The sequence below is a fragment of the Zea mays genome, chromosome 5, assembly GCF_902167145.1.
Source record: "Zea mays cultivar B73 chromosome 5, Zm-B73-REFERENCE-NAM-5.0, whole genome shotgun sequence".
Taxonomy (NCBI): domain Eukaryota; kingdom Viridiplantae; phylum Streptophyta; class Magnoliopsida; order Poales; family Poaceae; genus Zea; species Zea mays.
In genome coordinates, this window is record NC_050100.1 from 64,430,005 (window position 1) to 64,443,747 (window position 13,743).

General features: G+C 46.7%; 2 protein-coding genes across 2 annotated transcripts; both read right to left on the reverse strand.

Moving 5' to 3' along the window:
* Window positions 1-8,424: 8,424 nt before the first annotated feature.
* On the reverse strand, window positions 8,425-10,150 carry LOC107303345 (Senescence-associated protein DIN1). Its single transcript, NM_001320712.1, has 6 exons — window positions 9,873-10,150; window positions 9,570-9,782; window positions 9,379-9,452; window positions 9,219-9,289; window positions 9,061-9,114; window positions 8,425-8,950 (listed from the first exon to the last, which is right to left on the reverse strand). Exons 1-6 carry the CDS (start codon window positions 9,959-9,961, stop codon window positions 8,876-8,878), a joined length of 576 nt encoding a protein of 191 aa, NP_001307641.1. The 5' UTR covers window positions 9,962-10,150; the 3' UTR covers window positions 8,425-8,875.
* Window positions 10,151-10,375: 225 nt separating this feature from the next.
* Window positions 10,376-11,996, reverse strand: LOC100501638 (GDSL esterase/lipase). Its single transcript, NM_001196319.1, has 4 exons — window positions 11,665-11,996; window positions 11,388-11,518; window positions 11,018-11,269; window positions 10,376-10,925 (listed from the first exon to the last, which is right to left on the reverse strand). Exons 1-4 carry the CDS (start codon window positions 11,936-11,938, stop codon window positions 10,443-10,445), a joined length of 1,140 nt encoding a protein of 379 aa, NP_001183248.1. The 5' UTR covers window positions 11,939-11,996; the 3' UTR covers window positions 10,376-10,442.
* Between the last annotated feature and the right edge of the window lie 1,747 nt (window positions 11,997-13,743).

Below are 13,743 nucleotides of genomic sequence, written 5' to 3' on the forward strand. Positions count from 1 at the left end.
ATACTTGAGTTCACAACCTAAAACTTGAGTCCATACAAATATAAAGTCCACAAATAGTCCATACAAACATAAAGTCCACAAAATAGTTCATTACAACACAGTGCGACACAAAGCTAACTTAATCACACATTGGGGTCGTTGGAGTTGTGTCCACTACCTCCAGAAGCCAATAACTGGTCGACGAAGTCGTGTAACGGGGTTGGATCCTAAAAAAAAGATGACATTAATAACGGCATTGGTTACATGTATAACAACTATTCAAACAAATTGTTTCTCAAACTAACCTCTCCTGCATAAGCTCCCTCCCCTGCATAAGCTCCTGGTGCTGGTATGACCGGTGGTGGCGTGTTGTGGCCCATGACCCCGGATCCCTACAAAATCAAGTTTAGTAAAGATTTGACAATTAGGTTGATACAAACGACAAGTCTTAACTAAATTGAATAACCTGAGGTGGAGGTGGAGGTGGCGGAGCATGTAATCCCCACTGAGGCATCGGCGGCTGAAATTGAGGGAAAACAAATGGTTGCTGCTGTGCCTGCTGTGGAAACCAAGACTGTTGCAAATATAATATATTAGTTATAGAACCAATATCGAGCGTGTTGAGAATAAATAAGACACTCACGTTCATTGCTTGTTGCGCCTGTGCGTTGTAAGCAGCCATGTACTCTGATTGCTGTTGGAGAAATGCCATTTGTTGTTGCCGCATCTCTTCACGAAACTTTTCTTGCTGCTCCCTCATAGCTTCCTCCATGCTAGATACAGAGCGGCGACTACGGCTGCTACTACCACAGCCCGCCTGCGACGAAGAGCCGCCACGAGAACGCAACTCCGTCGAATCGATAACACCGGTAAACATAGAATATCTTGAAGAACAAGAAAATTAGCTATTCGGTCGTAGTTCCAATATTATTGAAAACAATTCACAAGTTCATACCGTCCATGCGCCTTGCCGCCAAGTGAATGCACAACCTCAGCGTCGATGGTAGGCGCTCCTCGCCAATCGTAGTCTTCTCCATACTTCTTAACCATCTCCTGCCCGTATGTCTCCTGCAATACAATATGAAGGTTCAGCACACATGTAATTTATAGCTATATGGGAAGAAAACATTAATCATAACAATAACTAACCATACGCTCAACGGCCGCTTGACTACACAGCTCATCGGAGATTTCACTGTTTTTCGCTCGATGCCCTCTCCTATAAACATCGATTGGGCTCGGGACAACTCCAGTTTGAGCCTCCTGCAAATATATGAGTTCAATCCTGTTTCATTTCTGAGTAAAACAGAATACTACATACTCACCATTCGCTTAGCCAACCGAATGTGTCCATCAGCCCCATAGGTATGGTTGACTACGACCTCATCATCGTCCTCGTCCTGCTGATGGCGCTGTCTATGTCGATTTCTGTTTGACTTCTCAATCCACTCGGGCGAAGCCCATATCTCACACAAAGCCTTGTAAGCCTGCGGCCGGTGTTCCATCCATGGAAGAGTTACCTGCATATAAAGCGTTAGCTCAAAATTACATTCACATCTGAATGAGCTGTTAAATTAGTTTTTTACCTCCATGTACTGGTCTACAGTCAAGTAGACATCTGAATATTGTCGAAAGTTGTTGATAGAATGACCTCGGCGCTTCATGTACGCGTTCACAACCTGTAGACGAGCATTGGAAAATGCATCCCTGCACACCTTTTTCGCATTTTTCTCTAATACTCGGTCTGCATGCTCTTGAGCCTCAGGTTCCACACGATAGCGTCTCTGTCCAACATCGAAAATAAAATTAGTTCAAAAACAACTAATAAATGTTAGGTTGAAACAACTAATAAATGTTAGTTCGAAAAAAATTACCCAAAAGTCGTGCTTGACGGCGCCTTGAGCTGTTCCATATGTAGCATGTGGAGCCAGTGCGAAGTGCGACCAGCTAGTGCAAGGAACCACCACACCTTTCGGGTCGGTGACAATTCCTGGGTTATGTAGACGACAGAGGTTACCTAAGACTTGATTAACCTGTCTATGGTGACCTCGACCGTCAAATGACGTGTCTTCCCATTGGCTGCATGACAAAAAACAAGAAAGTCATGTCATATATATAGTGTAAAATAAACAAATAAGTAAGAACAAAGTGGCCAAACGTGAGTACCTATCACCAACCGGAATGATCAGTACTCGAGCTTCAGATTGTGCAGGCGCCGACGGAGGTAGGACAAAGTGGCCCTTCCGAGTGCCCCTTCGTCGAACGACAGGAGCCTCGGTGGTATCGTCATCCGCCTCAGCATCTAAGCCCTCATGGGCCTGCTCGTCCTCCTCGTCATCCTCCTCATGGGCCTGCTCGTCCTCGTCCTCCTCCTCATGGTGTTGCACCTCCTCCTCGTCGTCCTCCTCTTCCTATGCACATGAAATAGAGACACGTAAAAATTTACATAAACATTTACATAAGATCATTTATATAAGTGACTGACAAATAAGATCAATTACATAAACATTTACATCGGTAGTCCGTTGTAGAGCGATAGGTGTATCACGTAGTTCTGGCCGAGCGTGTCTCAGCAACGCCTCCTGTCTGCTCTGGCTAGAAGAACTCCCTTGGAAAAGGGAACGTGCACCAGGGAGTATCCTGCTAGCCGCATTAAGAAACCCCCTAGCAGTGCGCTTTGGTTTATTCCTACCACTCATCCTGTTCAATAGAAAAACATTAAATGTATTAGCTCCATAAAATTAAGTGAACTAACAAAAAATCAAATAATACATAACATAATAAGAAATTTTGCATTACACATCAAAATTCATCAGAATCACGATCAAGGAGTCTTCTTCGATCCAAAGCTCGCAATGTGGCTTTTTTGTTCCTTGGATTTCGTTTTCGTTTCGGTGCAACACACTCATCAGTAGTGACATCGTTACGGTCTCCGACTAGTGAGTTCAGTGCAACACCCTCATCGATAGTAAAAGTAGTTGGCAATTCTTCTTCTTGATAAACATCATCGGCCTGTTCGTCTTCGAATTGATAACCAGCAGTGCAAGGAGTATGTAAACGTTCCCTAGGGTTCACCTTATGAACTACCCACCATGCTTCAAACTTCGGATTTGGGTACGACATATAGTAGACCTGCTCGCACTGGTGTGCAAGGATAAAATTATCATGGCCTCGAAGTCGTTCCTTGTGCTTTACTTCAGTTATACCATATTGACTTTGTCTAATCCCATTAGTGCTGTCAAACCAATCACATAGAAAGAATACTAATTTCAAAGGTTTGTTCCCTGCAAAATTAAACTCTAGGATGTTTTGAATGATGCCATAATAATTAGTTTCTCTGCCGAGTGCATCGAGTGCCCTAGTCAGAACTCCAGTGTTACGTGTGGCTGCACGAGGCCGAGACTTTTCAAATTGGTCTGAACGAAAACGAAAGCCATTCACATCGTATCGACCAAATGTTCTGCAAGTGACCGTCCCATAAGATAGCTGTCTCAAGTCCTCGTGTATGTTAGGAGTCTTTGTGCACTGCAAATAATATACAGTTAAAATGACTACCTCGCGTAAAAGGCTAAATGACATGAAAGTAAGGAATATAGAGAGTTTACATGCTCGCGAAACCAGTCAACAAAATTAGGTCTGCCTTGCCTCCCATGTCGTCGCATAGTATCTAGTTGTTTGCTTGTAGGCTGATGGGAATAAGTCCAATTTTCCTCGTCGAACTTACTGTACGACAAATAAGTAATTAAATATGGTTCCTTTGGTAAAGAAATTAAGGGGTAAAATAAAGACTTACATGAAATATGGCTCCATCTCTTCCATATTAGAGTACATGTATAGCAATGCGGACATTCTTTCATCCATGCTAAGGTGGTAGAACGTGCCCTTACTAGTACTTGTGCCTCTCCATTGGAAAATGTTGAGATCACTGACAGGAGGTTCCTCATCGACATTGTATCGCATGGTAGCAGCATAGACATTATGTTCCTCTGCGAAATACACACTCGTGAAGTATGAAACCTCCTTTAGCAAAAAAGCTTCAGCGATGCATCCTTCTACTCTAGCCTTATTTCGAACCATGCCTCGCAGGTTTTTGAGTGCACGTTCAATGTGATACATCCACCTATATTGTACAGGTCCACCAACCTTTGCCTCATATGGAATGTGAATAAGTAGATGCTCCATCGGATTGAAGAATCCAGGTGGGAATATTTTTTCTAGCTTGCATAACAACACTGGTATTTGTTTCTCCAACTTCTCCATCATATTTTTACTTATTTCTTTGGCACAGATCTGCCTGTAGAAATAACTTAGCTCAGCTATTGCCTGCCACATGGCGTCGGGCATATAACCATGAAACATGACAGGGATAATCCTCTCCATTAATATATGGAAGTCATGGCTCTTTAACCCAGTTAGTTTTCCCGTTTTCAAATTCACAGCTCTTTTCAAGCCCGCAGCATAACCATCGGGAAATTTAATTTTTTTCATCCATCTCATTACCTCGATCTTGTCTTTAGAGGTAAGACAGAACAAGGCACGGGGCGGCCTACCGTTGTCATTGAGCACTTGGGTTGGTCGGTCACAAAGCATTGCTAGATCTCTTCGAGCTTTCAGATTGTCCTTTGTCTTGTCAAAATGCATGCAGGTGTGTATGAGGGCTTCAGCAACATTACTTTCTTGGTGCATGACATCAATGTTGTGCACAAGAATCAATGACGACATATAAGGGAGCTCCCAGAGACCACATATATGTGTCTAGTTGTGGTCCACTCCGAATCCTTCGTACTTGTCCCCCTTTTCATTTAGGACAAGGTTGTTCAGCTGAGCATATATTTCTGCCGCGTTAAGACGTTTAGGCGGACCTTTGGTGACCACAGTGTTCTTTATAAAGTTTTTCTTATCGCTCCTAAAGGGGTGTTTCCTGGGCAACCAGCGTCGATGACAATCGAAGTAAGTGATCTTTCCACCATGAGCAAGACGGAAGCAATCTGTATCTGAACCGTAATATGGACATGTCAATCTACCATGTGTACTCCAACCGGTAAAAATAGCATACGCCATGAAGTCATGCACCGACCACAAATACGCAACTCGAAGTTTGAATATCTGTTTTGTAAAAACATCGTATGCTTCAACACCTTTCCAAAGCTCCTTCAACTCTTCAATCAAGGGTTTTAACATGACATTGAGGTTCTTTCCAGGATAGTCTGGGCCAGGAATGATTAAGCAAAGAAATATAAATTCATATTTCATACAAAGAGAAGGTGGAAGGTTGTATGGAATAACAAAGACGGGCCAACATGAGTATGATGATGCCATTTGACCAAAAGGTGTGAAGCCATCGGTCGCGAGGCCAATTCGAACATTCCTCGGATCAGCTGCAAACTCGGGATCAAACGTGTCGAGAGCCTTCCATGCATCCCCATCTGAAGGGTGCACGATTAGGTCATCGTTATCACGGACACCTTCTTTGTGCCATCGCATGTGCATAGCGGTTTTTTTAGATAGAAACATCCGTTTCACTCGAGGAGTTAGTGGCAAGTAGCGGAGCTGCTTATGTGCAACATCTGTCATCACCTTCTCACCCTCATCATTAACAACTTCCACAAATCTAGATTGTCCACATTTCAGACATTTTTTCTCTTCCGCATGCTCCTTCATGAAAAGCATACAATTATTTTTGCACGCATCAATCTTCTCATAATCCATACCGAGACCTTTGATAATTGTCTTTGATTGGTACATGTCTTTAGGCAACTTATTGGGCTTTGGGAGCACATCTCCTAATAACTTTAAAATCTCATTGTAACAATTGTTCGAGAAGAAGTACTTGGACTTAATGGCCATGAGCCGAGTCACAAAAGCGAGTATACTCACATCTGTGTGTTCATGCAACGGCTCTTCAGAGTCTTTTAGTAGTTTAAAAAATCTGGAAACCTCTGGTGTGGCAGGATCCTCGGAGCTTAGGTTGAATTCTGGACGTAGCGAATCTAGCATCTCATGCATCGCATCATTGCCAGCCCAATCATTGTTCTCCTCCTCTTCTACATTCCGGTTGGGTACTACCTCACCATGATGTTCCCACACCTCATATCCGGGCATAAATCCAAACTGACAAAGATCTAGGCTAACTCTTTCCTTATTAAGAAATATACTGTTTTCGTGCCGCCTACAAGGGCATCTGACAGTGCCGGTTAAGGACAAGGCGAATACGTGGTCCACAAAATCTTTGGTCTTGGCTACCCAATCATCAGAATGACGTCCATTCCTACTCCAACCATTATACATCCATGCACGATCGGCAGCCATTCCTGAGACTGTTAAACGGAACCATATCGTGAAAAAATTATTCAACTTCGTCAAGTGTATCGGTCCTACATGTATAGACAGGGATAGGTTCTAAACCCACATGAACCTAGCAGGACCCAAAAAAAATTTGGCAGCATAAATTCGCTGCCACTAAATAATATTACTTATATACAAAACAAACAATGATATAATACTAATCAAATCAAACTAAGTACCACGTACACTAATTATGCAACTATTATACGGACCAATATAATGTACTATTAAAACTAATAATATAATTATTACCACATATTAATATGAAATTAATGCCTAAATACAATATACCTCTAATCACTAAACCACATATACCACTATAATACATTAATGAAATCGAACTAAACAATCATACTAATCACACAACTAATCAAACAAACACAATTATAAATATATACTAATTTCGGCGGCAATTAAATAACGGCCGACGAAAATATGGAATAAAAACGCAAAAAATACCTTACGATGGGGAAGAGCTTGGCGACGGCGGTGGGGTGGTTCCACGACTTCGGCGGCTCGGGGCTTTGAACGGCGGCGGTCGACGGTGGCGGCTCGGGGCGGCGGCGCGCAGCTCGGGGCGAGGGCGACGGCAGCCTCGGGCGGGCGTCCCAGCGCAGGGGCGGCCGGGGACCGGCGGCGCGGGGCCGGCGGGGCAGCGACGGCGCGTGGTCGGCCGGGGAGCGGCAGCGCGGGGGCGGCAGGGAGCAGCGGCGCGGGTGGGCAGGAGAGCGGCGGCGCGGGCGAGCAGGGAACGAAGACAGAAAGAAAGAGAAGAAGGGCGACCGGGACCGTTTTAAACTTTTAGTTTTCGGCGGCCAGGGCTAGCCGCCGAAAATAACTGCTTATTTTCGGCGGCCAGGGCTAGCCGCCGAAAATAACTGCTTATTTTCGGCGGCTGTGTCAGAAGCCGTCGAAAGTAACGTTATTTTCGGTGGCTGTGTCAGGCCGCCGAAAATAAGCAGTTATTTTCGGCGGCCAACCCCTGGCCGCCGAAAATAACAGTGGCCGCCGAAAATGGTGCACAGTGCTGTTGTGAGTGAGATAGAGAAGAGTAACACCTGAATTTGGATGATTATAAGAAATAAATTTTATACCCCCAAATTCAGGGTGTTACATCTCACGACGGTGAGATTGCAGAAACCGGACTAGTGGATAAAGTGTACACCTCTGTGTAGAGTTTAAAACCTATTCGAATAGTCCGTGTCCACGGATATGGATGAGTCATGGCATGAATTTGACAATTAGTGTTTTGTTTTCCAAAAATGCTTTTGAAAAGTAGTTTAAAAAGGTCCGGAGGTTGAGTCGTGAGCTATGGTGGATGAGAAGTCCAATACCTGTTTTTGAAAATGAAAATCGGTGGGAAACTGTTGAGATACCTGGATGGTTTAGTTAAGGGGATTTTGTTCTATATTAAAAAAATCATGCTCCTTTGGGAGAGGATGCGCTTTGAAAAATATAAAATGTTTTACAAAATAACTCTGCATCAAATATTGCTCTTTCTACAAAATATCCTGAGCTTCAGATACTCCATGCAGTATATATGATTTTCCCATTCCGTGGATGAAGATGGGCTGATGGGTACGTAAGTACTCACTCTTACTTATTTGTTGTTTTTCAGAGAAGGAGATCGTTGATCGGGTAAAAGTTATGTCTGTTTCCAACCATGTCTGTGGTTGTTGGACCGCTGATTTGCTTTAATGCGTATATCGGACTGCTTCAGCCCACTCTGATGATATGTCCCGAGTTGTGGACCAACTCTTAAAGTTGATCGCCACCTTTATAGGTTTGTCTCGTTTAATCAGATCTGAAACCATCTGCTGTATAAATGTGTTTACTAGCCTCCTCGGACTAATATTTATATCACATTTGAGTACTGGAGGATTGAGACGCTTCCTTGCCTATGTTAGCACTTTTGTTAGGTTCTCATGCCCATTGTCGCCCTCTCGTCAAGTGCTCTGATACTTTCGTTGTAAAACTCTAAACTTGACGGTTGACATTTAGCATGTTTAGAGATCCGGCTGGTCTGAGTCATCTGAATCAGATTGACTCGTCAGCACTTCTGTCGTCAAAGTCATCCTATTACGTTGCATAGTATATGTGGGAACTATCCAAACTGCTTTGTATTTCTGTTATGATAGTAATAGAAATGGGGACTGCTCATGTATTTAATGATTTTGGCTATAAAAAAGGATAAAATCATTCCAAACCAAGACAGAAGGTGATCTGACTCGTCTGAGTGGTCTTGAGAGTTCAGAGGGGTAAGGTGTCTAGTTTCAGAGTTCGACGAGGAAACCCATACTATGAACAAATCCGCATGCAGGGAGTACCGAGCAGATAAGAATGTCCTATGCATGAGATGAAGCATGACGTAAAAAAGAAAGAAGCCTACTCGTTGTGCTTTACTTTACAACATGCTCCATTCCATTCCCCAGCACTCTTTATTCCAGAACTATAGCAGAAGGCAGGAAGACATATGTACAGGCTTGGACAGAAAACGCTGGGCAAGCTCCAACCACACTTACGACGCCGGCGAGGCAGGCTGAAATCACCGTCACTGGACGGTAGGCAGCTCGTTCTCCCTCCAGGTCGAGAATCCGCCGGCGATGTCGGTGACAGCGGTGAAGCCCTGAAAACACGGTAGCAGTGATTGGATTGACTGGCATCGAGTCGCAGAACGGCAAGAGCGAATTTGTGAGGAGGAGGTGATGGAGTCGGGCCGGCCATCCCCTAGCTTACAGCGGAGCAGAGCTCGGTCGCCGCCATGAGAGACCTCTTGCCGCTTTGGCAGCCCTGAGAAGGAGGAAGGAGGGGTAGCAGCAGGCGGAATTATATTCCCACCGAGTGTTGAGGAACCGACTGAAATTCAGATTCGTTCAGCAAACGTAGCTACGTACCACGATGATCTCGTCGTCCTTCCCGAAAGCCCTCGACACTTGCTCGAGAAAGTGAGCGTTTTTCGTCATTCCTGCGCGTGGCATTCAGAACCGAGGCGGCGCAAGAACAGAACAGAATAGAACAGATGAAGCAACGCTTTTTTTTCTTTTTCTTTTTAACCTGAGCCGGTTTTGTTCATGTATGGGATGTTCACAGCTCCTTCAGGGTGGCCGGCGCTAAACTCGCCCTCCGTTCTACACACAGACCAAATCGAGAGAGACTACTGAACTGTGTCTGTGTGTCGATAAATGTGATATCTTTCAACTCTGCGTCTGTCGAGTAGTGGCTGTGCCGTGCCAGTCGTGCCGTACCTGACGTCGAGGTAGCGGTGGCCGGCCTGTTGCAGCTCGTAGGCGACGCGCACCGGCACAGACCGCGGCACCGCCGGCTCCGCGCCAGCGCCGTCGGAGCGCAGCGCCTCGGCGCTGCAGCTGACGCTGACGTTAACCAACCGGAGCGTCCTCCTCTTGGCCGCGAAGCGAGCAGGATGAGGAGCTAGCGCGGCGCCACCGCCGCGCCACAGGCTGCGAACGGAACGCGGCGTGACGGTGAGAGCATGCAGAGGGTGGGCGCGGATCGAGCTGCGTGGCCACTGACTCTGACTGTGTGTGTACCTGCTGGCGCCGTTGGCGGGGTGCGGTGGCGGCGCCGGATGGGCGAGGAGGAGGAGGAGGGAGACGCCGCTGGCCGAGGTCGCCATCATCGCTGCCCAGCCTAGTTCGCCGCCCTCGCGGTCTCCGTCGCCTTAGTTCACTAACAGCAAGAGGCTCTCTGCTTTACCGTGCCCGTGCTTGCTAATCACATCAGTTTCTCCTTTCCCTCGTTGTTAACTAATACTGTTGCGACTGGTGATCTTCCAGCTTGCTGTGTCATGTCCTATCCTTGCGGCATTTGGGGACCAAAGCTAGCTAGAGCAGGATGTCTGTCAGTGACGGAGCAGGCGGATCGGATAGATACGGGCGACGACGAGACGGATAATGGATAACGCGCGCGCGGTGTGGACGTGTGTGGTGTGGTGTGGTGTGGGTGAGAAACTGCTCGGGGGTCTGGGTCGGGGCAACGCAACAACAACACCACGCCGACACGATGAGCTCAGTCAGATAATCCTTTTTCACTTGTTACACTGACTTTATTACCGTTATTGCCGCTATATGGGCCACAAGAATACAACAAAAAATGAGAAATCAGCCTATCCTCATGCGGGCCAGCTGCTTGAAGCTGACGGGCGAGGTGTACTGGGCCGGGCCATCATAGTAGGCCTGCGCGCCCAGCATGGCGGCCCGCTGCGACGGGTGCACGGAGTCCCAGAAGACGTAGCGGTCACGGTCGGCGCAGAGCGTGGCCGCGGGCGTGCAGTCGCCCTGCGCGCCCAGCCGCCCGCTCCCGCAGCACGCGCTGTCGGCGCTCGCGAACCCCAGCCCCAGCGGGTCGGCCAGCGACGCCTGCGTGAACCCGAAGCTGTCGGCCACGGAGTAGGCCAGCCCCGGCAGCTGGTCCGCGGCGAGCGCGGCCACGGCGGACCTGAGCGCGCCGTCGAAGCCGCCGGCCAGCTGGTTCAGGCCGTCGGCGCACGCGCCGGTGGCGTTCAGCACGCGCACGCGAGGCACGCAGCCGACCGGGCCCACGTTGACGATGCCCACCTTCCTGGCGCCCAGCTTGTACAGCTCCTGATATATGCATGCCATGGAGGAATTCATGTGTATTATTATAATAATAATAATACTAGTTTGTCATATGGGTGGTCGTCGCCGCCACGTACGGTGATGGTGGCAGAGTAGTTGGAGAGGAGGCTGCCGTAGAAGGCCGTGACGTCGGCCTGCGTCGCTGTCCTGTTCTGCTCCGCCATTGCCGTCGCGAACGCGAAGAAGTCGTTGCTGCCGGCGCTGACGAGGAAGAAGGAAGCGGAGAGCAGCTTGCGCACCGCGCGCTGGCCCACTGCGGCCTCCATCTCGGCCTTGGTCGACTCGAACAGCCGCACCTGCTGCGACAGCGGGATGTTGTTTCCGGCGTTCTGCACGCGCGCACGTAGACATACGACGTAGTATACAATATACATACATGGATCATATCGTACAAGAAGATGAGCTGGAACATGTATATGCACACATGACACATGGATCACTACTTACAGTGGAATCCAGAATCCCAGCTCCTGCCGATGCATAGCTTACTCCTCTCGTGACAGCGCTCGGGATTAGCATCTTCCGCGCTTTCAGCTCCAGATAAGCAAGGGGGCTCTTCTTGAATCCCAGAGCTTGGGCTGCATGCGTGCGTGCGTAGCACAGACAGACAGTAATCATCATACGGACATATATATATATGCAACTTTAGGCATGCATCATATCATATATAATACATGCATATAGTTCTTAGTTGTTCTTGTTGCATGCATATTGATATGCTCACCGACGAAGTCGGCGGTGTTGTAGCCATTGCTGAACCTTCCGGTGGGCTTGCCGGAGCCCGGCAAGTCGATGCCGTAGTAGGGCTTGTCAGCCCTGGGCACATCCTTCCCGGGCAAATAGTTGTTGTTGCCGACGTCCAGCGTCGAGTCCCCGAACACGTACACCGCAGGCACCGCCGCCGGCAGCAGCTTGCTCGGCCGCACGGCGGCGACGGCGCCGGCCACGAGGCTGAGGACGAGAACCTTCATCATGCCTACCTCGCACCACCCCATCATCGGATGATTGTTACTACTCGTATGTTTGGTATCTCGCTGAAGAGAGATGATGCTTTTGGGGTCGTAGTTGAGTTCGTTGTATCTCTTTCCCTTTCTATATATACACACATATATAGGCAGCGCACGCATTCCTCTCAAAAGGTTTTCAACTCATCGACCAAGTCCCGGTCTTAATCATTGTTGTATTATTATATATATTTACTATTTAATTATGCGCAGCCTGCCTGCATGCATAACTGTACATGCTTGTCAGTTTATATATATACACATGCGTGCATTTTCTTGGTCAGCATCTCGACCTGTTCGTTAACGTGTCGTCTATTTCTTGGTCTACCTTAGGGCTCGTTGTTTATTTATGTATATATCCCTCATTTTCCACGATCTGTTCCCCTTATTTTCACACACATACGTAGCTGGAGCTCCATCGGCCGGGTCCTCGCGCGCGGTTGTGTTTGACCTCTCGCTTAGTTTATATCTACACAGCTTTTTAGAATGATATGGAATGACGAACAAGGAAGCTATAGTGGTGTACTGTGTTTAATTTTTTTTTAAAAAAAATCAAAGCCGTATGAGCTTGCACAATTGATTACGCAAACGTATATATGTAGCAATCCAAAGACGAACTGTATATCGATTAGGTTGGCACCAACTAAAGTAAAATGTTACATCTAACGGATATGAGTAGATTATCTTCTACTATATATCTTTGTGAACACAAGGCTTCGTGTGTCGATTTGAAAGATGAGTGAACTTTAAGAGATGACCGGTTACGGTTTTGAGTTTGAAGAGTGAACATGGCACGAGTGTGTGGGCAGCACATGTCTTTGTTGTGTTGATTTACAAGTGCGGAGCTGGAAGGTCATGTGTCGTGTCGATTGGCTAAGAGCGATGAAACGGACATAAGTTTTGGACCGAAAGACTGGTCGTGTGCGGATCACACCTGAGAATATTAGCAAGCAAATATAAATGCAGAGGAGTATATCATGTTAATCAAGCCAAGGTGGCAATTGGCCAACTCAATTAAAGGCGCAAGAGGACTTGTTGATCGGACAACCGAGGATGATGGTTACATCATGTGTCGAGATTGTGGATAAGGCATGGGAGATACACTTCTTCAAGTGGATAGTACTTTGGGGCTTAGACCCACCAATAGACGGTTTCTCGTGTTTGGGCCTCAAAACCACCGACAAAACAGTTTCTTGGGTTTGGGTCTCAAAATACAGTTAGAATTCTGGTGAAAATGGAAGGAGACATGTGGCGTCATCATGAAGCTTGTGTCAAGGTAAAGCAACACCATGAAGAACCCTTGATTATCTCATGCACAGAACTTGAGTTGGACCATTTTGCCCTTAGGATAAGTGGTTCAACCAAAACATCTAATGGCATGCTGGAAATATGCAGTAACCCTATAAATAAGATAGAAGCCTACTCTAACTAGTCATGGCTTCCATTTTCACTTCATACTCTACTATTCTAGTTGTCGTAGTAGTTTTTAAATACTTTCGTGTTGTTGGGATCCATAGGTAGAAATTCATTCATCTGCTATGTTAAGTTTTTCTGTAATCTTTCCTCTATAAGAACCCAAGCCGGTTGATCTTCAATAAAGCAAGCATTTCTTGGAAGATATCAATCTGAGCTCTTACTTGTGTTGAATTTGGTTTTTCTCTCCATTTTTCCATCTCGTTTGTTCATCTCTTGAGATTCTGAGTGCTAGTGTTTTTTGAGTTGGTTTGAGGGCTTAGGTACGTGTTAGGACCCATGAAAGAACTCTATGCTCAGTGGCTTGGGCATGTTTTTTATGAACA